General features: G+C 37.2%; 1 protein-coding gene across 1 annotated transcript; it reads left to right on the forward strand.

The window, feature by feature from the left end:
• The first annotated feature begins 1,697 nt into the window (after positions 1 to 1,697).
• On the forward strand, positions 1,698 to 17,958 carry LOC136219440 (7-hydroxymethyl chlorophyll a reductase, chloroplastic). Its single transcript, XM_066006850.1, has 19 exons — positions 1,698 to 1,796; positions 1,876 to 1,984; positions 2,073 to 2,157; positions 2,390 to 2,501; positions 2,826 to 2,910; positions 3,031 to 3,072; positions 3,161 to 3,239; positions 15,079 to 15,130; positions 15,227 to 15,289; positions 15,640 to 15,737; positions 16,050 to 16,085; positions 16,170 to 16,231; positions 16,501 to 16,528; positions 16,792 to 16,871; positions 16,982 to 17,051; positions 17,136 to 17,193; positions 17,378 to 17,442; positions 17,519 to 17,613; positions 17,692 to 17,958. The coding sequence occupies exons 1-19, from the start codon at positions 1,733 to 1,735 to the stop codon at positions 17,780 to 17,782; spliced, it is 1,374 nt and encodes a 457-aa protein (XP_065862922.1). The 5' UTR covers positions 1,698 to 1,732; the 3' UTR covers positions 17,783 to 17,958.
• Positions 17,959 to 24,441: the final 6,483 nt, after the last annotated feature.

Genomic DNA, 24,441 nt, shown 5'->3' on the forward strand with positions numbered 1-24,441 from the left:
ACTAAAATCACCTGCTTCCCATAATTCTTATCTTTATGTAATTTCAGACTGATTGTCGATTGTTCGGTAATTCATTGCTTGGCATGGGCGATTGTTTCAGAGTCTTTCGTGGAGAGTGGGCATACATGTCCACCTCCATTTCTTATTGATATTCTTTTGGCCGATTCGGCAGCTTAATAAATAACTTTCATTCAGAAAAAACTACTGAACTTAATTAAATTGAACAAAATAATTATAATTATAATAAATTATATATAATGATATATTTTATATATAAATAATTATAATTACAATAAATAATGATAAATTATATATATATATATATATATATATATACTGATAAATGATATATTATATATATAATAAAATGTAAATTATATATAAGTAATTATAATTATAATAAATAATGATGAATTTATATATAAATAATACTACTAAATTATAAATGATATATATATATATATATTATAATAAATTATATATAAATAATTATAATTATAATAAATAATGATGAATTATATATAAATAATACTAAATTATAAATTACATATAAATAATTATAATTATAACAAATAATGATGAATATAAATAATACGTCTTTATAAGATGAGCAGACATGATAGAACCGAGTATGATGTGGATAAGATCATTAGATTTTGTATTGAATATGGTAAAGCTCAGGCTAATTTACCTTCGAAACAAGTCGGTATGGCGACGAGTATATGGATCCGTTGGTATCCACCTGATGAGGGGTGGGTTAAGGTTAACTCGGATGGTGCTTGTAAAGGTAATCCGGGATTGGCGACGACAGGGGGACTGATTAGAGACGCCAATGGATGTTGGAGGGGTGGATTTGGAGCAAACATAGGATACTGCACTGTCGCGTTAGCTGAGCTATGGGGATTGTTCTTTGGGTTGCGCTTGGCATGGGAAGTGGGCTATAAAAAAGTTATTATGGAAGTTGATTCTCGTGCGGTGCTACATTTAATCTCGCGGGAGGATGAGAGCAATCATCCGTACTCTTGGCTGATATCTCGGTGCAAGGAACTTAGGGATCGTGAGTGGACGGTTGTTTTCGTGCATATTTACAGAGAAGGTAACCGTGCTGCTGACTGGTTGGCGAACTTCGCAGGTTCAAGTCCTTTGGGTCATCATGAGTTTGATGTGCCTCCTGCAGGCCTCCAGAATATTCTGTCTGACGACTTTCGTGGTTTGGCGCTCAGTAGAATAGTTCGTGCTTAATTTGTTTCTATTTTTCTGGACCTTGAGCCTTCCTTTCTTACCAAAAAAAATAAATAAATTATAATAAATAAGTAATAAATTATATATAAATAGTTATAATTATAATAAATAACGATAAATTCTATATAAATAATTATAATTATAATAATAATTACTAAAATTAAATTAACTGAACTGAACGCTGCTGAACTAAACTGAACTGAACTAAATTTACTTATGCTCAATTTAAGTAAAAAAGAACAACTTCTAAGTACTTTACTAATAAGATTGAGATTTTAATGAATCAAATTAAAAATAAAAAAAGTTAATCTGCAAAAAAAAAAAAAAAAAGATAAGAACCTTTTTAACAAATGGAATCTTTTTAATAAACGCAGTCGTTTTACATAGGGCCTATCAGAAAAGCACCGAGCTTTCGCCGGCCCAGAAAATCCACAGCCATATATATGTGGTGCACAACTACTCTTTATTTTCGTCTCTCCCGCTCTGCATAATGAATTCTACACTCTGCAAGCTTTCACTGCCCATCATTTCATCTTCATCATCTTCTTCTAAAGGTAGACACCAACTCAATATTTACCTATCCATTTACTCTTTTATTTATCTTCAACTATTGGCTTGTTTTCTGAGGTGCAGATGTTAATTCGAATTCCACAAACAAGTCTGTGAAGCTTAGAGACGATTGGAGGCAACGCTCCAGACCTATCCCACCTGGTGGCACATATCCTGCAAAGGAACATTGCAGGTTCCGATAAGAGCTTGTCAATTTTTTTATTGTTTGTTTTTTGTTTGTTAATTGCTTTTTCGTAGTTCACATTTTCTTATTGGCGCAGTCAATGTGGATTGTGTGATACTTATTACATTGCTCATGTGAAGAATGCTTGTGCCTTTCTTGGGGATGGGATGTCTAAAATCGAAGTGAGTCCTCTTTTCTTATCCTTTCTTTATTTGGTATATGCATATTCAACCCCAATGTGGAGTGTTTGGCTCTTTTTCTTTTTTTTTTTTTATTGTTTTGTTCACTTAGGAATGTTTGTGAAGTGATTATGTCTCTGATTTTATCATGAATCATGCATTTTATCTAATGCTTTTACCTTAACCTTTTGTGTGTGCGTGTGTATTCTCTGAATGTTCATTTGGTAATTTTCAGCGCATGGAACCTATTGTTCATGGTAGAGGAAGGAAGATGGATTCTTTAGATGACATGTACATGGGGGTCCATGAAGAGCTGTTTTATGCTCGTAAAACTAAGCCTGTAGAAGGTGCTTTTCTGCTAAGCAACATTTTCTCCTTGGTTGGATTTTTTATAACCTACATTGGCTTACACCGATCCATGCTATTTAAAGCTTTCTTCACCTTCATCCATTATTGTTAAATAATATGAAGCACCATTAAATTTTTGGATCTCCAAAGTGATTCCATATAAAAAATTGAAAATCGCATCCCAAGTTGTCTTTGAACACGATTTTCCTCTTCTTTCTAAGCTATCACTAAAAGTAAACTAGAACCCTTTATTTAGTTTATAAGGTAAGTTATAGTTGCACAGTTTTAACTTAATAGGTTCACATTACCTCCTTGGATAACAGGAGCGCAATGGACTGGGATAGTGACAACGATCGCAATTGAGATGCTGAAAGCTGGTTTGGTTGAAGCCGTTGTATGTGTGCAAAGGTGGGGCAAAAAAAAAAAAGGGAGAAAGTTAACGACTGATTGATTACATCAGTTTGTTGGAACTGTGTATTGATCATTTAGTATATTAAGTTTCTTCATGTTTTTTTTTTTCTGTTACAGTGACCCAGAGGACAGACTCTCCCCAAGGCCCGTGTTAGCCAGGTTTATGATGGCATCTTATTATTGTGGAGCATTGTATTTTTTTAGGTCATTTATTTTCTGAAGAGCTCTGCCATTTTTTTTTCAATAGGACACCAGATGAAGTTATTGCTGCTAAAGGTGTCAAGCCAACGTTATCACCAAATCTTAATACCCTTGCATTGGTTGAGGTATTTTACTTATTCATTCTATATTTTTTTCTGTGGATAGGAAGTTCTCGTGATTAAAAATAAAGCTTTACTGTTGTGCAGCTGGCACACTTATAGAGTTACTCTTGGTGTGCCAACTGAGCCAGTCCCATCTTGATAGAAACAATAACAGAAATGTAAGATAAGCAAACGGAGAAAGAAGATAGGTAGAAGAAGGGAATGGAAAATTTATTGATTACTCCGAAAAGAAATAACAGACAAAACATAGGCTAAGCCCCTTAGGAAAAATCTTCCCTATCCACACTAAGTAGAGCCTTGCAATCTGATGCAGAAGAAAAACCAAAAACAGCCTACTCTCTCCTCATGCAAACTGTTACAGAATCGTATAGTTGTCATAGTTGTCTTTCCTTATTTGTAGCTAAATCATTGGTTAATCAACATAAATAAAGTTTCCTTGTATCACATGCTATTGTATACAAATAATTCGACCGTTGTCTGATCCGAGCAACACGTGACTCTCACACGCCACCGTACATTTCGCCTCCTCTCCCACGCGCCGGCACGTGGAGCTTCTGTTTGAGCTCGATTTACTGTTCCATTGTCGCCTCATTACCGTTGCTTCTATTCTTGGTTTAATGATCTACTATGTTCTATTTGCTTGTGGTATTTTGGTTATTGGTTCCTGTTAGAATGTGATAGTATTCTATTGTTGGGAATTCTATTGATTGGTATTTCTCACTGCCTTGTTGCGTGATTGAATAGAATGGTGATAGTATTATGTTAATTGGTGTTTCTTTTGATTGGGTATTGTATCAATTGTCATTTCTCTCTATTTTGTTGCGGTTTAAGGATCTTGAGGCTAAAATGACATACTATTGCAAGGCAAATAGTTGGGATTATATCAACTGCCACATTAGCTAATATTGGTACTTCTGTTGCTTCATTTTCAATGTCTTCCCATTGTTGAGTGATCAATTATGGTGCCATTGATCATATGACTGGCAATACATCCTCCTTTTTGCCGTGTGTTACTCTTGCTAATGGCTCTTTTGTTTCAGTAATTGGATGTGGAACAACCTTCCCCACACAGACCATTAGATTATCATTTATTTTATGCATATCTCAGTTCCTTTAGAAGCCCTCCGTGAGGACGGGTACAGCGACTCCGATATTACTAAAAATCGGAGACAATTGAGAGAATTTGCATTTCCCCTAGTACTTGGGATAAACCGGTGTCGTCAGTTGCGTTTCGCAAAACATTAAAGAACCATTCTGAGTTTAGGGGAACCCCCTATTATAAGAGGGTCATCAGAGAAATAGACAGAGGCGTAATCCATATGAATAAAAAATAAATAAATGTATGATTGCCCGCTCGAAACTTTATAGTTCTTGCATTAACCGGTCTGGAATCAGGTGTAGCTATATTGCAAGCTTATGTTTTTACGATCTTAATATGTATTTACTTGAATGATGCTATAAATCTCCATTAGGTTTTTTTTTTTTTTAAAATTACTTTCTCGATAGTCTTTCAAAGCGTATTTCTGAGGCCTGACCTTCTGATTTGATACTGTAACCCGCATCTGAAGAAATAGATTCGTACTCGCTCAGAAGCCTTCGGAGCCACTTTCAGGCAGTTTCTTGACCGTTACTAAACTTACCAAAGACTTGAACTGTTGTGCCTTGTTCTTCCCGACCATTGCATTTTTCAGGATCTTGAGACGAAGCAGATTAGGGAACAATAAAGGATGAGTTGTATCTTCTTGATTCTAGTATTATGTCTGTTTCCAAGATAATAGTATGTACTAGTACGTCTCCATCTCTACTTAAATTTCATTGTCAGTTTGGTCATCCTCCTCTTAGAATATTACAACACTTGTGTCCCAGTCTTAAATATGAGGGTTAGAATGTGAATCTTGACAATTGGCAAAACACCATAGAGTCCCTTATCCTCCCGCATAAATAAACATGTTGATGTTCCTTTTTAGTTGGTCCATTATGATATATGAGGCCCTTGTCCTATTCGGTCAAAATTGGGTTTTTCGTTATTTTGTAACCTTTGTTGATGACTACTCTCGGGTTACATGGTTGTATCCTATAAAAATTGTTCAAATTTGTTTTCCGTTTTATGTACTTTCCATGCTGAGATCCGGACTCAATTCAATAAACCTGTATGCATCTTGCTAAGTGACAATACTAAAGAATATTTTTCATTTTCTTGTGTTTACACCCAACAACAAAATGGGCAGGTAGAGCGGAAAAATCGTCACTTACTAGATGTTGCTAGTGCTCTTATGCTTCTTGTTTAAGGTTCTTAAAGAAATTTGGATTGATGCTAAGCTTGTACTTTGATTAATCGTATGCCCTCCTCTGTACTTAAAGGTCAAATACCTCTCTCTTTGCTTTGCCCTTAGCAAGCGTTGTTGAGGCCTCAATTCTCTAAACTCGATCCTAAAGCTTTTAAATGTGTCTTTGTGGGTTATTCTCGTCAACGAAAAGGTTATCATTATTATTATTATCTCTTTAGGTCGGTTTTTGGTATTTGCTGATGTTAACTTTTTTGAAGATACTCCTTTCTTTAGTTCCACTATGTCTTTTCCTTCGTCTAGTACTTCTGAGGATGACTATTTTGTTTATACTGTAAGACAACATGTGGATTCTATCCCTTCTCAATTTGAACAAGTGAATGTGTCTTTGTGGGTTATTCTTGTCAATGAAAAGGTTATCATTGTTATTCTCTCTCTTTAGGTCTTTATTTTGATGTTTGCCGATGTTACCTTTTTTGAAGATACTCCTTTCTTTAGTTCCACTTTTATCTTTTCTTTTCTCCTTCTAGTACTTCTGAGGATGACTATCTTGTTTATACTATAAGATAACATGTGGATTCTATCCCTTCTCAACTTGAACAACAAGTCGTTTCTGTTCCTCCTCAACTTGTTGTCCGTCAGGTTTACCTTCGATGTGTGCTACATGCGACTCAATCACCTCCTAGTGTTCCTCCTTCTGCTTCGCCTCAAGATCCTTCACCAGCTTGAGATCCTAGCCTTGATCTTCCTATAGCTCTTCGTAAAGGTACCCCACATGTCAGGATTAGGGTTTTCTGACAGTAAAAGGTTAGGGCAAAAGTAGAACGTAGAAAAGGGAAGAATGAGAAAGAAGAGAAACAGAGAATTAGGGAAGAAGAGAGAAGGAAATTAGGCTTTTTGTTGATTCATAATATGATTCTGTAGCCTTACAATTCATGAGCTATAAAGAGAATAATAGTACTGCTGACTCAGCAGTAAGTACTATTTCTACAGCTGTGCACCCACAGCTGTCCTATTCTCTAACTGTATCAGCAAGGTAAATAACAAACTAGCACTACCAAACAAAATACATAAGAAACAAGAAATAATTGAAATAACAACTAACTTGAGGACCAATCAATTTAATCATTCTTTCTACGTTGATACGTGACAAATCCTCCCCCTTGAGAACATTATTGTCCCCAAGAATGCATAAATTCTGGGAATTGTTTGATGAGCATAGCTTGATCCTCCCAAGTGGCATCTAATGTGGAGAGTCCTACCCATTGGATCAAAAGTTGTGGCACGAACTGATCACCTATCAGAGCATTTCTGGTATTCAAAACTTTCAAGGGCAGAATGTCTGTAAGGCCATCCTCTAAGGGAGGTACAGTGGTGAGGGTGGGAACCTTAGGATCTGGCTTCTTCTTTAATAGGGACACATGGAAAACAGGATGCACCTTGCAAGTAGGTGGTAATTGAAGCTTATATGCCACTTTACCAATCTTAGCTAAGACTAGGAAGGGACCATAGAACTTGGCAGAAAGCTTCAGGGAAGTACGAGCTGCTATAGTAGACTGTCTGTAAGGCTGTAGTTTAAGGAAAACCCAATCCCCTACCTTAAACTCTCTGTCAGATCTGTGTTGATCTGCAATTTGCTTCATACGATTTTGAGCTTGAATAAGGTAGTCTCTAAGTGATGAATTCATACTATCTCTGGCCTGCAAAAAGTCTTCCACAGCTGCCACGTCTGAACTATTGTGGGGAAGGACGGGCAATGCTGGAACTGTCCCATAAAGAGCCTGAAATGGGCTCATCTTGAGAGCACTGTGAAAGCTAGAATTATACCAGTATTCAGCCAACCCCAACCACTTAGCCCACTGCTTAGGCTTCAAAAAACACATACATCTAAGATACCCCTCTAAACATCGATTCGAGCGTTCTGTTTTTCCATCTGTCTGAGGATGGTATGCACTACTAAAAAGCAACTGAGTCCCCAAGAGTTGCATCAACTCTTTCCAGAATATACCTGTGAAAATCCGGTCCCTGTCACTAACAATGGTGCGAGGCATGCCGTGCAATTTAAAAATGTTATCCAGGAAGACCTTTGCAACTGCTGCAGCCGAGAAAGGATGAGTGAGAGGCATGAAATGAGCACTCTTGGTAAACCTGTCAATTACCACTAGTACTGTGTCATATCCCCCAGACTTAGGTAAGCCTTCAACAAAGTCCATTGCAATGTCTCTCCAAGCTGCCTCTGGCACTGGTAAGGGTTGTAGCAGGCCAGGATAAGGAGCCAAGTCAGCCTTGCAACGCTGACAAGTGTCACACTCTGTGACCCATTGAGTGACAGCTAGGGCCATTTGTGGCCAATGAAACCCTTGGTGAAGCCGAGCTAAGGTTCCCCGGATGCCAGAATGGCCTCCCAGTGGAGAGCTATGGCAAACTTGGATCAGTTTTTGACGAAGGTCAGTAGTGGCCCCAATATAGATCCTGTGTTTATACTTAAGGATTCTATCCTGATAGGAGTAATTGCTTGTAGAGCCTTGCTGAACAGCAAACTGCTGAATCAACTTAGTTGCCAACTCATCTTGAACATAAGATGCATGTACCTCTTCCATCCAAGTAGGCACCACCATAGAAATTGCCATGACCTGAACTGCCTCGTTGTTCGCATCCTCAAACTTCCTGGACAAAGCATTCGTGACTCTGTTCTCTGTCCCCCTTTTGTATTGAATGGAATACTCTAGACCCAACAGTTTTGAAATGCCTTTGTGTTGAAGTGATGTGTGCAAGCGTTGTTCCAGCAGGTATTTGATACTTTCTTGGTCCGTTTTAATGATGAAATGGGTACCCTCCAAATACTGTCTCCATGTAGTAACAACATGTAGAATTACCAAGAATTCCCTCTCATAAGCTGACAATTTTTGGTTCCTAGGACAGAGGGCCTTAGACAAAAAACAAATTGGTCGCTGGTTTTGCATTAAAACTGCTCCAATGCCTGTACCACTCGCATCGCACTCTAAGATGAAAGGCTGGTTGAAATCTGGAAGTGCTAATACCGGAGCTTCAGTCATAAGCTTCTTGAGGTGATTGAAGGCTTCTGTAGAAGCTGGAGTCCAAAGGAACTGATCCTTTTTTAGTAGTTCGGTTAAGGGTTTGCAAATGGTTCCATAACCTTTGATAAAACGCCTATAGTAGCCTGTCAAGCCTAGAAACCCCCTCAAACTCTTCAATGACGTAGGAAGCGGCCAACTGCTCATGGAAGAGACCTTGGCAGGGTCTGTTGCTACACATTTTGAGGCTTTTGCATACAGTTGATGCTCAGTCAACAATTGGAACACTAGCTGTAAATGGTTCACATGGGACTCAAGAGTAGGGCTATAAATCAATATATCATAAAAAAAAAACAAGCACGAATTTTCTGAGATAAGGTTGAAAGATAGAATTCATTAGGGATTGAAAAGAAGCAGGAGCATTAGTAAGCCCAAAAGGCATGACCATGAATTCATAGTGCCCTGAGTGGGTTCTAAAAGCTGTTTTATGAATGTCATCCTCTTTCATCCTTATTTGGTGATACCCTGACCTTCAGTCAATCTTAGAGAACTTAGTTGCCCCCTGTAATTCATCTAGAAGTTCTTGTATCACAGGAATGGGAAATTTATCCTTCACAGTGGCCTTGTTCAATTCCCTAAAATCCACACAAAACCTCCAAGTTCCATCTTTCTTTTTTACTAATAACACAGGTGATGCATAGGGGCTACTGCTAGGCCTTATGACTCCGGAGGATAACATCTCCTCCACTAACCTCTCTATTTCATTCTTTTGCTGATGAGAATATCTATAAGGCCTTACATTCACAGGGTCAGTGGCAATTTTCAAGGGAATAAAGTGATCATGGACTCTTTTAGGAGGTAGGGAAGTGGGTGCTTGAAATAAATGGGTGTTTTTCTGAAGTAAGGGTTGTATAGGGTCATTGAGTAATGGTTGAAGGGGATTGAGCCTCTCAAGAGATTCTGCCTTCTCATCAGTTTGCATGATCATTACAAATAACTTAGATGTTATGCCCTTCCATCCCCTAGTGACCATTTTATTCACAGATTTAAGGGACATCATTTTTAATGTCATTTCTTCCACCATTCCCTTAAGAGCTATTTGCTTACCACCATTATGGACTAAAAGTAGATTGTTTGCAAAATCAAAGGTAACAGGGGTGTGACTCCTCATCCAATCTGCCCCCAGTATTAAATCATAGTCCCCTAACTCCAATACCCTCAAGTCAAAACAAAACTTAGTATTCTGCATAGTCCAATTGCAACTATTGCATTTAGAGGTAACAGAGAGTTGCCTCCCATCTGCCACAATGACAATGGCTGGCTTGACCATTATTAAGGGTAATTTAGCCTCACTTGCTAACTTCAAATCCACAAAACTGTGGGTACTGCCACTATCAATCAATATCATTATGGGTTTACGATTAAGAGTACCTCTCAACTTCATTGTGGTATCAGTCATGCCCCCATTCAAGGCATTGATGGAGACTGTAATCTGCTCCTCTGCCCTTGCATCTCCCTCATTCTGATGTATGCCTTCTTCTTCCTCTGATACAACAGCCCCCAGTTCCTCCAATTCCTCTTCAGCAGTTATAGCAAGCATGCCCTGGGTAGTACCTATCTCCACATTTCCAGCATGTGCCTTAGACTCTCTTGATAGTGGTTAATGGTTTGGAATCTGGATTAGAGGTAGTGAGGTTTGGGGTGAGAGCAGAGTTGTTTGGTAATGGTTTAAGGTTTGTAGTTGGAGGAGCCCAAGGTTTGGATATAATAGGGGATCTGAAGGTTGGCTTGGGTTTAACCATCTCCAAGATATTCTTGAGATGGTTTTCCTGATATTTTGCTTGCTTGATGGCAGTGTAAATATCAGAAGGCTCATAAGATCGTACAGCAAATCTGAGCTCTGGCTTGAGTCCAGCAATAAAGCTATCAGTGTAGGACTCTCTAATTTCAGGATGAGTCTTCCCCATTTTTAGCTTAAGCTCTTCGAACTTGTCCTGGTAAGCCCCCACTGTGGATTCCTGCCCCAGCTTGGTGAGCTGTTCCACTACATTAGCAATGGCTGTGTCCTGAAACCGTTTGCTTACTTCTTCAGTAAACTGCTCCCAAGTGGCTTCAGGGTGAATCGGGTCCAGTTTTTGAACCATTCTCTGCCCTGCCGTGCATATAGAGCCCTACAAGCTCAACCCTCTTCTCCACAGCAACATCAAATAGCTGAAAATACTTAGCACACTTGCTCACCCAGCCTTCAACCTCTGATCCATCAAAGGAAGGTAACTCACATTTGGGTAGCATTTTGTGAAATGTTGTGCTCCTAGGGGCACCTGGGTCTGTGTTAAATAGTGTGTTCTTAGGTAAAGAGGGCTCTAAAACCACATATCCACTTGGTCCGCTTCCCAGCACGCCTTTGGTTGGATTTGGGACTTTTTGTGAAGCAGGGAGAGGTATGTGAATGGATTCATAGCTGTGAGTAGGTGTTTGGGGAGTTTCAATATTCTGGGTGTTGGGTTGTATTAGTTTTGAAAGAGTAACTAGGGCTCTTTGAAACTTCTCTTCCATAGCTTGGCTTGAATCAATCTGCTCCTTCCGGAGTCGAGAAGAGAAACAGAGAATTAGAGAAGAAGAGAGAAGGAAATTAGGCTTTTTGTTGATTCATAATATGATTATGTAGCCTTACAATTCATGAGCTATAAAGAGAATAATAGTACTGCTGACTCAGCATTAAGTACTATTTCTACAGATGTGCACCCACAGCTGTCCTATTCTCTAACTGTATCAGCAAGGTAAATAACAAACTAGCACTACCAAACAAAATACATAAGAAACAAGAAATAATTGAAATAACAACTAACTTGAGGACCAATCAATTTAATCCTTCTTTCTACGTTGATACGTGACACCACACTTGTGCTAATCCTGTTTCTTCCTTTATATCTTATAATCCTTATCACCCTCCTCCAAGTCTTTTGTAGTTTCTTTAGAGTGTGTTACTGTTCCCTCATCTCTTATTGAAGCATTATGGTTCTTCTGCCTTGAAAATGAGCTATTGGTTGTAAGTGGGTGTTCAATGTGAAAATGAATCATGATAGTTATGTTGCCTGCTTGACAAGCTCGTTGCAAAGGGTTATGCTTAGACATATGACATTGCTATTTCGACACATTGTCCCTAGTTGCCAAACTTTCTTCGGTCCGTCTGTTCATATCCTTGGCCAATACATACAATTGGGCATTTCATCAACTCGATGTTAAAAATACATTCTTAAATGGTGATTTACGTGAGGAGGTTTATACAGAGCAACCACTTGAGTTTGTTGCTTAAGTGGAGTTTGGGAAGGTATGCAAATTGAGAAATCTATGTATGGCTTGAAACAATCTCCTCGTGTTTGGTTTGGAAGATTGATTGGTGCAGTAATTGAATTTGGACTTCGTAGAAGTTCACATGATCATTTTGTTTTCTTTACATCAGATGTATTCTTTTAGTAGTGTATGTTGATGACGTAGTGATCACTGGGAATGATACAACGAGAATTACAAAGTTGAAAGCATTCCTTGGACCAATGAAGTACTTCTTGGGAATAAAAGTTTAAGTCAGAGGAAATATTGTCTAGACTTGTTGACTGATGTTGGTTTGATTGAAGCATGGTTTGATTGAGGTAAGGACCTGTGATACACCTATGATACCAAATATGAAGTTAAAAGCTAAAGATGGTGATTTTATTGAGAAGCCTAAAACATATAGAAGAAAAGTTGAAAAATTGAAATACCTCACAATCACTCGCTCCAATATAGCCTTTCTAGTGAGTTTAGTAAGCCAGTTCATGTCCTTTGCTAGAACTTCACATTGGATGCAATGTGTCATATTCTGAGATATCTAAAGTGTGCTCTAGTACATGGTATGTTGTAACGAAACCATGGTCATCATACCGTGGAAGGCTTCACAGATGTGGATTATGCTGGAGATATTCAAATAGGTGTTCTACCACCAGATACTGTGTTTGTTAGAGACAATCTTGTATCTTGGAAGAGTAAAAAGCAAAGTGTTGTTTCTAGATCGACAGAATCTGAATATATGGCTATGCCACAGACTACATGTGAGCTTGTATGGCTACGTCATCTACTTAGTTGGGTTACGAAACCAATGAAGTTGTGTGCGATAATGACACAACTATTTACATAGCCAATAATGTTGTATTCTATGAAGCACCGACTCGGGTGCAGGTGCGGCAAACGGCATATAAAAATATATAAAAAAACTTGATAAATCACAAATTACTTATACAACAACAACAACAACAACAAAGCCTTAGTCCCGAAATGATTCGGGGTCGGCTAACATGAACCATCATATAAAACCGTGAAAATCAAGTCGTGTCAGCGACACAGATTCGCTCCCTCCACTCCATCCTATCCACTACCATATTTTCCTCAATTCCCAATAAACTCATATCACTCTCGATCACCCTCCTCCAAGTTTGCTTAGGTCTTCCCCTACCCCTCACCACTACATCCCAATAAACTCAAATCACAAATTACTTATAAATCATAAAAACACATCCATAATAAGATAACTCATTAATTCATCAAAAACAACATCCGATACTTCAAATAAAATTAAGAATCAAACCAAAGTATTTTAGGTTTTTTTGACAAAAAGTGCACGAGAAGAAAGAAGTCCAAAAAGTTTAGAATCGCGATAACAACAGGTGAGAATTAGATGTATTTTAGGTTTTTTTTTTTTTCAAATTTTGTAATTGAATCATATGTTTAATATGAAGCACCGACTCGGGTGCGGACACGGCAAACGACATTTTTAGAAAATATGCTACACGGGTGCGGCGGGACACGGCAAATTTTATATAATTATATACAATTATATATAGAGAGGGCGAGCCTTGGCGCAACGGTAAACGTTGTTGTCGTGTGACCAAGAGGTCACGGGTTCGAGTCAGGAGCGGCCTCTTGCCAAATAAATTGGCAGGGGAAGGCTTGCCCAATAAATTGGCAGGGGAAAGCTTGCCCCCAGTACACCCTTGTGGTGGGACCCCTCCCCGGACCCTCGCTCAGCGGGGACGCGTAGTGCGACCGGGCCGCCCTTTTTTTTTATATACAATTATATATATATATAAAACTTGCTAAATCACAAATAAGTCATTCTCTAATAGCAAGGATAAAATTGCAAGGATTTTGGTGCGGATGAAATCAGACAAGACAACGACAAGAAAGAAGATGAAGAAAGAAGATGAAATCGCAGGAGAATAGCAGGAGATGAAATCACGGGAGAATCGCTAGGAATCGTAAATCGCAAAACAAATCGAAGAAGGAAGAGAAAGAAGCCCTAAGCGTTTATAATTGCGATACATAGGTGAGAATTAGATGTAGTTTAGGTTTTTTTTTTGTCAATTGAACCATAGGTTTTAAAAGATTTAAAAAAAACCCTAAAATTTTACATATTTTCACCATTAGCTGAGTCCTGCCGTGTCCCGCCGAGTCCCTACCGTGTCACTGCCGAGTCCCATCCGAGTCCCATGTCACCGCCGTGTCACTGCCGAGTCCGGCGAGTCCGACACGTCCACGGCAACCCCGGGGAAGAGTCCGTGCTTCATAGCTTTTAAATTTTTTTTACATTTTTTCACTATAAGCCGTGTCACTGCCGAGTCCCCGCCGTGTCCCTGGCGAGTCCAACACCGCCATGGCGACCCCGGGGAAGAGTCCATGCTTCATAGGTTGTATTGAATGAAAGGACTAAACACAGAAGTTAGATTGTCATTTTACTCAGGAAAAGTTAGAAGATGGTACAATCATAACTCTACATGTCAGAACACGAATCAATTTTATTTGTATCAAGCTGGGTATGATAACCCTCCAGCTTGAGGGGAAGTGTTACAGAATTATATAGTTGTCATATAGTTGTCTTCCTTATATGCAGCTAAATCATAAATTAATCAACAGAAATACAGCACCTTGTATAGCATCCTATTGTATATAAATAGGATGTAATAGGATTTGCCAAGTATTAAGAAAATATAGGAATGGAGAGTTTATTCATCTCTATTTGTTCATTACACAAACATTACTCTAAATACAGATCCCAAGGTCTGCCAGCTCACGAAGAGATAAATAACTAACTATAGACACCTCATCCCCTTGCTTAACTGACTGATGTGATGTTCCCATTCTACCCTTGCTGTCCCGTCTTCTTCTTTCGAGTATAAACTCTCAATTCCCTTGGCTGATGTGTAGGTTGATCTAGGAGATCACCACTATTTGTACAATCTCTATCACCTCTTGTGACCCTTATTTTGAGTTTCTCTTTTGTTATTCTTGGACGTGTAAAATATGGCCTCTTGTTTGAACGTTAGCACTCAAATTCAATAACTCGCATTTCATATTATCCTCTTTATGTAAATATATTTGATGTCTCTACTCTATTTCTGGTAACTGCTTTTAGAAAATTCTCTTTGACCCTAAATTCTGTGTTACTTTAAAAGCTCAGTGAGGCAAATGGATTTTTTTTACATACAACAGGCTGCAGGTGTCAAGCGTCTTCTTTTTTGTGGTGTTGGTTGCCAAGTGCAAGGTACAGTTTAACAAATCCTTTGGAAATTTCTATCTTTGTTGTTTTCTTTATTGTGACTTGTACTATGGTAATGCAGATTGATTTCTTAAACTGCAGCACTAAGATCTGTGGAGCATCATTTGAATTTGGACAAGCTATACGTATTGGGCACCAATTGTGGTAATCAGAGGCTTTAAATTCTTTTAACTTGCAACTGCATCTGCAAATTTAGAGTACACTATCAAATGAGTTGAAACACTGTCAACTACCAGTCAATGAAAGAATTAGGCATGCATATAATGTAGATGTCCCTGATGCAGATTACTAGTGCATATGCCAAATATTAACTAGCATACTCTTAAAAAATGGGTACCTGATCACCGGAATCTAAAGTTGGCACAATAGTATAAGGTGCTGGTTGATGATGAAGATAAATAACAGCACAATGCACAATCATTATCTAATTATCTATTAGCTATATAACAGAAGTGCACAGAATTTAAATAACGACTATAACTCTTTTTTAACAGTGGACAATGGGACTCGACCAGGGCTTGATAAGTTTCTAAAGGCTGCAAGTGATGAACCAGAAACAGTTCTTCATTATGAGTTTATGCAAGATTACAAGGTTTGTACCGATTAATCCTTCCTTGGTCTCTTGGACATTGTCAATCTACTTCTATATTTCTGTGACCTCTCATCACTGTGATTAGACTACTTATCCATTGAAAAAATAGAGTATTGGAATTAAGTAAGAGTTGTTTCTTCTTCATGGATGCGAGTGTATCAGTATATCCCTAACTGTTTTGGGGAGAGGGGGGGTTATTTTTGATGATTCTTTAATATATGATTGACTTTGGCTTGTATAATCTTCTGCTTGCTACTAGAACTATTGTTATTCTTTATATTAAGAATGGATACTTTATTGTACTTCTCTTAGGTCCACTTGAAGCACTTGGATGGTCGCATAGAAGAGGTAGCATTTTCCTTCTACTTTGAGTTTGGTACAAGTTTTATAGTTTTTGCTGCTTCATCTCTTTTCCAATCTTAACTAAAACAGGTTCCTTATTTCTGTCTACCAGCAAATGAGTTAGTTGATGTTATTGCTCCATCTTGTTATAGGTAATTCCTTGTTCTTTATGTGCAGTACTATTCATGAGTAGACTAATATCTTTCATGACTGGAGGACATCACTTGCTACGCGAATGGAGTAGGAACTAGTTTATCACGCGGTTGTTAATCAGATTTTCGAAAATTGTCAACCAGCTGATAACTTGTCACAAAGAAGAAAACCTTTTTAGCTTGTAAAGTGCATCTAGAAGTTAACGAAGAATAAAACTAGTTTAGATATTCGTGTTCTAATAATATATTTTTTCCCCTATATTCTGCAGCTGTTTCGACTACACAAATGCTTTAGCGGTGAGCTTCTATAAACTTGAATGAATATTCCATCATTTCTGTTTTTTAATCCTCTGTTAACGGGCTTATCTCCAATATACTTATCCCACTTCTACTTTGCCCTTCTAACTGTCTGTCTCTCTCTCTTATAGTCCATTTTGCCTCGTAGCCTTGTCAAAAACTATAACTTAAATACATTTACTCGATATTGTAAAACAAAGATACTTGAGCTGCAATCAATTAAACCTAATCGGTTGTGACCTTGCTTGGTGCTGGCTGTTCAGGATCTGGTCGTTGGCTATATGGGTGTACCAAAATATCCTGGAGTCAGCATGACACAGCATCCACAATATGTCACAGTAAGGTAAAATATTCTAGTAGGTTGGCAAGTTCCTAATTATGATTATATCTATTGTTTGCATATGTTAGGGCAACTGAGTGTTTTCCCCTTCTTTTTGTGGGTTCATATTGCAGGAATGAACGAGGAAGGGAAATGCTGAGCTTGGTAAAAGACCTTCTGCAGATCACTCCAACGACCAGCAGTGTAAGAACATGGCCTATTCTTGTTTAGGTTCCTTCAGTAACTTCATGAACTCTCATTTTACTAAAAATGAATATTCTACTTCAGGGTAATCGCAGACCATTTGTTATTGAGACTGTTAAGGCAGATGACAATGCAAAGTTGGGTATGTGAGACATTTCTGTTATTACTTTATTCAACTTTCTTTTGAACATCCAACTCTGGATGCGAGTTTTAAGCTCTGGAAAAATGCACATATGGTGGTCATTGTCCAACATGGCATGCACAAAGTACCTCTGCACTTTTAAAAGAATCTCTCTTCTCTAAATCGTCTTATCATTGTGCCTCAGGGAAGGGCCCTTCAAAACCTGCCCCAATGTTTGTTGGAAATTTGATAGCTTCCCTACTGAACTTGGTGAGCGTTTTTTTGCATTTGGGGTCACATAAACCAAGACAAATATGTACATTCTGACTGGCCTCTTTGGAATCAGATTGGCCCAAAGGGATTGGAATTTGCTCGTTATTCACTAGACTACCATACGATCAGGAATTATCTGTATACAAACCGCACTTGGGGCAAAGAAAGGTATAATTCTATCTGTTATAGTTCTTGTATTATTCCATTGGAATTGCTTCTAATGCTTGTAAATTGAAAAATATGTAGAGCTGACCAGTCCACACCTTCATATGCAAAGAAAATTGTGGAAATGTACAACCAGAATGGCCAAATAGATCAGATGCTGCAGAGTAAGTGACTAGATGATGTGGCCAACTGGCCATGTATGTGACAATTCTCAATAGACAAATACATGTATAAATTTATATGTGATGAGTGGAGTACTTGGGATGAAGTTGAAGGACAATTGGAGCAGTTGACTTAATATAGTTCAGAATGTTCATATTTTTTATAATAAGATTTTTTTTTTTTGTTTGTTTGTCTCAACATAATTGTCTTTTTTAATTGTCTAATAATCCAGGGTGATTCAATTCCTCGCTCTGGACATAAGAAACGGATAATATCAGGTGATTTCTTGTCAGGATGCATGGCTTTTAACTTATAGAGTCGCATTGAAGTTCTCTCATACTGCTTCTGCTGCATTTGCTTAGTACTAAACTTGCCAAGTTTTCATTTTTTTCTCCTTGGTGATCTATGATGTTGAGGAAAAGAGGGAGAAATAGTTCATAAATTTTCACCTAAAATATTTTATTAGTATAGATGCAAAATTAAATTTAAGAGATAGGATCTACAATAATAAATGACAATGATATTTGAGGAAGGCATTGAACAGAACCCTCCATACTCTTCCTAAAAAGGAAATAAACAAAGAGAGATAGATAGATATGTAGTTCCTTAAAGATATTATCCAATGATTGAACTTAAATGTGGTGTCGCAAATTGCATGTTATGGGATGGTAATGGCTGGCCAAGTCTTGTTTCATTATTTGTTGCCAAAAGCCATAGGGGTTTTATAGCTTGTCTACCTAGATACACCTCTGCTGCTCTACCATTCTAGGATTCTCCTGCCAAGCCTTTAATATAAGCTGCCGGTGTTCCAGTGGTGCCACTGGCAGGGGACGGTGCATTTGGATGGGATGGGATGGGTTTTCTTGTTTGTTTGCAAGTTGCAATCTTTACCAGCTAAGGAAGATAAATTGCAAACTTTGGAGTATTAGTAGATGTTTGCCTCCAGTTAGATAAGCATGCGTCTCACCTATTATTTTTGCTATGTTTTTTTTTGCAAGCTTATTAGAACTCTCTGTTGTGAAAGAATATTAGATTTTTTTTCTTGTGAGCATGGTCTCCCTGGCACATTGTTTTCGCCCTACATCTGGGTCCGATTGGTGGGTCCCAGTTGGTGTGAATCAGATCCTTTTTAATTTTCTTGTCACCCTATCCTTCAATTTTGTTTCCGATCCTTCAATTTTGTTTCCGTTTTATTACTTGTGTTGCGTCTAGGAATGGTAACGGGTAGGCTACTCGTGTACCATTACCTATTTATTATTAAAATTATGTGTTCGGTCTTGTTACCTTAATCATAATCAGTATACATTTTGAATTCTAAGATCCAAGATGGTACATATTTGCTTTCACCATATCTCTTGAAGTCGAATCCTAAACATTTATTCCATTTAATTTGCGAGTATCCACGGATATTTGTATCCGTTAAGAATCAACAAATAAATTATAAAAAATTAACAAAGTATTTACAAATTTAATAAACAAATTCAAAATTAAAGCACTTAAAATTCTAGGTAATTCAAATTAGTAAAAAAGTAAAGACACTTAAAATAAATAATTCATCTTGATGCTCTTAGTTTTTCCTTCCATCTTTTATCCGTATTCATTTATCTGTTTTTTTTTTACCTGTATAGATGGCGGGTAACAAGTACTCGTGATGTATTCCCATACCCGTCTGTCACTGGTATTTAACTTTTTAAATCATATTCCGTCCCAAACCTTTTTATACAGGGTTCAAGTACTCCTATAAACCTTTTTATAGAGAGTTCAAGTAGTCCCATTAAGGTTCGGTAGTATCCGACCCTGCAAAACCTGTGTCCGTTGCATCCGTACTTGTGCCTCTAAAAATTGTGTAATTGTACAATGAAGAAGTTGATTTATAGGATAAATAATTTATTAGTCTCTAACTTCTTATTTACTACAATAGCCAATTTTCGACTTTCGTATTAACAAAACTACAAGTACATTATAAAGTCTCCAAGTTTTGTTTCCCACTATAGTTTAGTAACTCCCATTTAAAACCATCCAAGAATATATTAATCAGCTATTTAACACTCAAACATGTAAGAAGAATATGTTAGTCAATGCTTTGATTAACAGATTTTTGGTTAACTAGCAAACTTTTGGATGGATTTTAACAGGGATTAAACTGTTGATGGATATATACTTGAAGTCTTTTTAATGTATTTTTGTAATACTAGTGTAATAAGAAAAAACGTCAAGGACTAATAAAATATATACTCTACCGTATATGCTATCTAGCTTGGCTAGACCACCAACCTATTATTTGGTGTGTTTAAGAGCTCATTCTTGTTAGAAAAGACCTATTCTGAAACCTCTAATCTTTTCAATTTTTAGACATTGAACCCTTGAGCTTCTAATTTGAGACATTGAGTTTATGAAAAATTAATAATCACATATATCAAAACGTCATGTTAACAGAATATTTAGTCGTGAATATCAAATTTGGATAAAAGAGTGCGACCCATGTCATTTGTGTCAACATAATATTTTTTGGAATTTGACATTTAAAAAATTATTATTATAGGAGAGGAATGACTTGTTAAAAGTGCATGTCAAGCAACCACATCCTTTTAATCAAATTTTATATTCACTTCTATTTTGTTCATTAAAAGTTTAAAGTGTGCAATTATAATTGATACATAGTATAAGATTGAAATATGGGTAAATTACATCCATGACTACTAAACTTTACTCATTTTCACGATGTAGCCACTAAACTTCAAAACGTAATATAAAAGTCAGTCAACTTTACACTTTTTAACATTATAACAACTAAATTTCAATCAACGCCTCAAAATGACCGTTGACGACCCAAAAATAAAAAATTTCAAAAATTGTTGATACCTTAAGAAACTTTAATTTTTCAGAATTTTCATTTTGATGTTATTTAGGTGTTGTTTGATTAGGAGAGAGAAGGTGAATTTTTAGAAGAGAAAGCTCAAAAAATGGTGATTTTAGAAAAAAAATGTGTTTTCGTGGTAAATATCATTCTAAACAACTTTAATTTTTAAACATTTTCATTTTAAGGCCATTAAGTCATTTTGAGGCGTTAGTTAAAGTTTAATGACCATAAAGTTAGAAAGTGTAAAGTTGAGTGGCTTTTATGTTACGCTTAAAGTTTAGTGGCTGTACCGTGAAAATGAATGAATCCAGTGGCTATGGGTGTAATTTACCCATTGAAATATTAGACCCTTACATGTGTAAAAATTGAAGATATTAGTAGCATTATTTATTTTATTTTTTTTATAACAACCTTAAGTAAGATCTGAAATCCGAATTTGTATGTATGGTAGAGTTTTATCCCTTTAGTCTTTCCCTCCTCCAGTCCAAATTCAGGGGAATGATGGAATAAAAATAAAAAAATTTAGGATGATGAAGCATAGTGTGCAATGAATGCATTTTCAACCTTCTAGACTAGCATATTTCACTTGAAAGATTCATTGGATTCTCATTTACTTAGGATGAAACAATAGAAGAAATTCACTGTTTGAATATCCAACATATTTTGCATGTGGAATTACTAATATTGACTAAGAGTCAAGATGTTCTACTTTTAGAATTAGACATTCTCCAGGCTAAAACTGCTGAAGGTCTTTGAAAAGAAAATACATGCATTCACGTGTCCGCTACCTCATCAATTATTGACTGCATTTACTCAGGAGTCATATTAAGTTCACAAGAGTAAATATACATACATGTATTATAAGATTCAGAGCAAGTAGGAATGGGCTTTTAATGTGAAACTAAGTGGGGGTGGAGGCCACTCCCATGTGTTTTGTCATTTTTTGGTAACTGTGTTGTCTAAGCAAAAGGTTGCAGGACTCTGATAGATAACCCTTGAAATTCTAATGGAATTGGACAACAGTTTTTAATGTTGTAGGCTACAAGTAATGCATTTTCTAAACTGTCAAATCTTTGCTCCTTTTGCTAAATAACAAGATAGAATTTGCTATTAAGACTTCTTTTTATTGTTTATTTTAATGCTTTTTGAGTTTGTGGTGGTGTGGTGAGTGATGAAATTTTAATTAGTTTAGTGCATGTGAATAAAAAGCATGGGTACTCATATGGGATGTCTTCTTCACTTTCACTTAGAATTGAATTTCTTTTTTGATAGATAAAATGGTTAGGCATTGTGCTTTTTAAATGCGCCAATAGAGTCTATTTCTTGCTCAACTCTAAGTTGAAAGAAAGGGAAAATAAAGTTTGGCTGCATATGCATATGGCTAAGTGTTAGTGCTCAAGACTAAACTAGCAATTTTGTTTTGTGGTGGAACTCAATTCTATGGATGCAGTTGTTTCCTTGCTATATATAAATTTATCTATTGTAAGATAGTGGTTCTCGTGGCGGTGGTGGTATTATAGATTTGTTTCAATGGTCTCAATGCTATGAACTACTCATTTTCCCAGCAACTTTCATTCATTCCCAACTCACCAATTCCTTGATTAATTAGCTCTCATTTTAAACACACAGTTTTCTCTTTTTTTTAGTTAATTAAGGTTTTGATGTCAATGAAAGGGGTAGTTTGGTAATTTTAAATTGCTAGAGAGTTCCAATGCCTTCATACTTGCAAAGAATTGGAGTTAAGGTGGGACCATTGATTGACGTGTTTACACTCCAATGATTAAGTTAGTAAAGTCTTTAGAGAGTGTATGTATTAACTTAGAGAGAGAAGAGTTGTTATTATATCCTTTATCTTGACCAATTGAATATCTTTTATATAAGAATATAATTATCATTACGTGGTGGATTCCACATGTCCAGTGACTCATAATTTAATTTAATTTTTTTTTTTATGATTTTTTTTACGAGGATGAGTTCGAACTTACAATCTCCACCTCTAATTTTAGAAGTGTACCAACCGAGTTATGCTTCTTTGAGTAATTTAATTTAATCTTAACGAGCTATATATTAGTGGCTTATTTTTTTTGTGGAAGTGTGCTCAACACACTTTTTAGATTTTATAGGATCACCCCAAGCTATCTGATTGAGAATAGAATTACAAATGAGCCGAGCTACTTATGAGCAGCTCGATACAAGTTCGACTATATTTGACTTCATTTATAAACGAACTGAGTTTGAGCACGATTTTGAGGTTGATTCGTGAACAAACTGAGCTTGAGCATGTCAAAACTCGGCTCGAAAGTTCGCAACCATCATCAGTTATAGGTTCGTAAACAGGCTCGTAAGCAAGCTTAACACGATTATTATTTTAATAGTAGTATTTCTATTATTTGTTCACACTGGTGAGGTTGCTTATGAATATAATTAATGAGCCGTTAACAAAATTAATGAGCTACTAGCAAGCAAAGTTTATGAATAAAATGAAAAAATTGCTCACGAGTGAAGTTCGTAAACAAAATAAACGAGCTGCTCGCGAATTGTTCACGAACAATTAATTTTCTTAATAAATCGAACTTGAACCAAAATTTGAGCTCAAACTGAACTCTAAGTTTGGTTCGAGCTCGTTAATTTTCTACAGAACCGAGCATAAACATGTTGAAGTTCGATCGGCTCGATTATAGATCTAATCGAAGGTAAAACCTGCTCGTGACTGTTATTAGGTTTCAACTCACAATCATACAATTTCTGAACAGAATTGTTATGGAGCTTATATTTAAGTTGTATATTACTTTAGGGAGTATAAATAAGGATACGAGTATCTGCCACTTTTGATAATATTGCCATTTTTCTGACTCCAAAAGTGTGATACATAATGGATGGAAAGTACTTGCTCAATTTTGTGAACTGAAGCCAAAATGCATATTTACTTATTGCTTTTAAATAATGTAACTCCGCCTGTGAGGGTCACTTGGTGGCCTTTACAGCCGGTCCCAAGCCCGGACAAAGGAGGAGGGTTGCGGTAGGTTTGTGGCGGCCAGCGTAAAACTTAGCCACATCTTATGACATGAACCATAATATAAATACCGTTGGGGCGTTCCCTACTCAGCGACGCGCTGCACTTCCTAGACCCGGGTGTAGTGATAAATGTGCAAGGGTTGCTAGGTCGTCGCCCCGAAGCGGCGCGCCACCCCAGGACCCGGGGGTGGTGTCAAATATACAAGGGTTGCGGGTAAATAAGCTAGTCCACGGTAATGGTAGGGGTAGGGGTAAGGGTAGTAGGTTACGCTTTGGGACATGGAACATAGGTTCTTTGACAGGAAGATTAGCTGAAATTGTAGATGTTATGAAGAGGAGGAGAATAAATATATTATGCCTACAAGAAACTAAGTGGGTTGGAGCCAAGGCTAGAGAGATAGCTCCTTGGGGTTATAAGCTTTGGTACTCAGGAAAGGATAAGGGTAGAAATGGAGTAGGTATTCTTATTGATAGGGAGTATATTGATGAGGTAGTAGCGGTGTCTAGGAAGAGCGATAGAATTATGAGTGTTAAGCTAGTGATAGGGGATGAGGTTGTGAATGTCATTAGTGCATATGCGCCACAAATAGGATTAGATGTGTCTATAAGACAAGCTTTTTGGGATGACTTAGAGGAAGTGGTGCAACAGGTTCCTAGGGATGAAAAAATGGTACTAGGGGGTGATCTCAATGGACACGTGGGTTCTAGGCGAGATGGGTTTGAGAGTGTTCATGGAGGGTATGGTTTTGGAGATAAGAATGAAGCAGGAAATGATATTTTGGAATTCGCATCAG

Source organism: Euphorbia lathyris, chromosome 2 (assembly GCF_963576675.1).
Source record: "Euphorbia lathyris chromosome 2, ddEupLath1.1, whole genome shotgun sequence".
NCBI classification, from domain to species: Eukaryota; Viridiplantae; Streptophyta; class Magnoliopsida; order Malpighiales; family Euphorbiaceae; genus Euphorbia; species Euphorbia lathyris.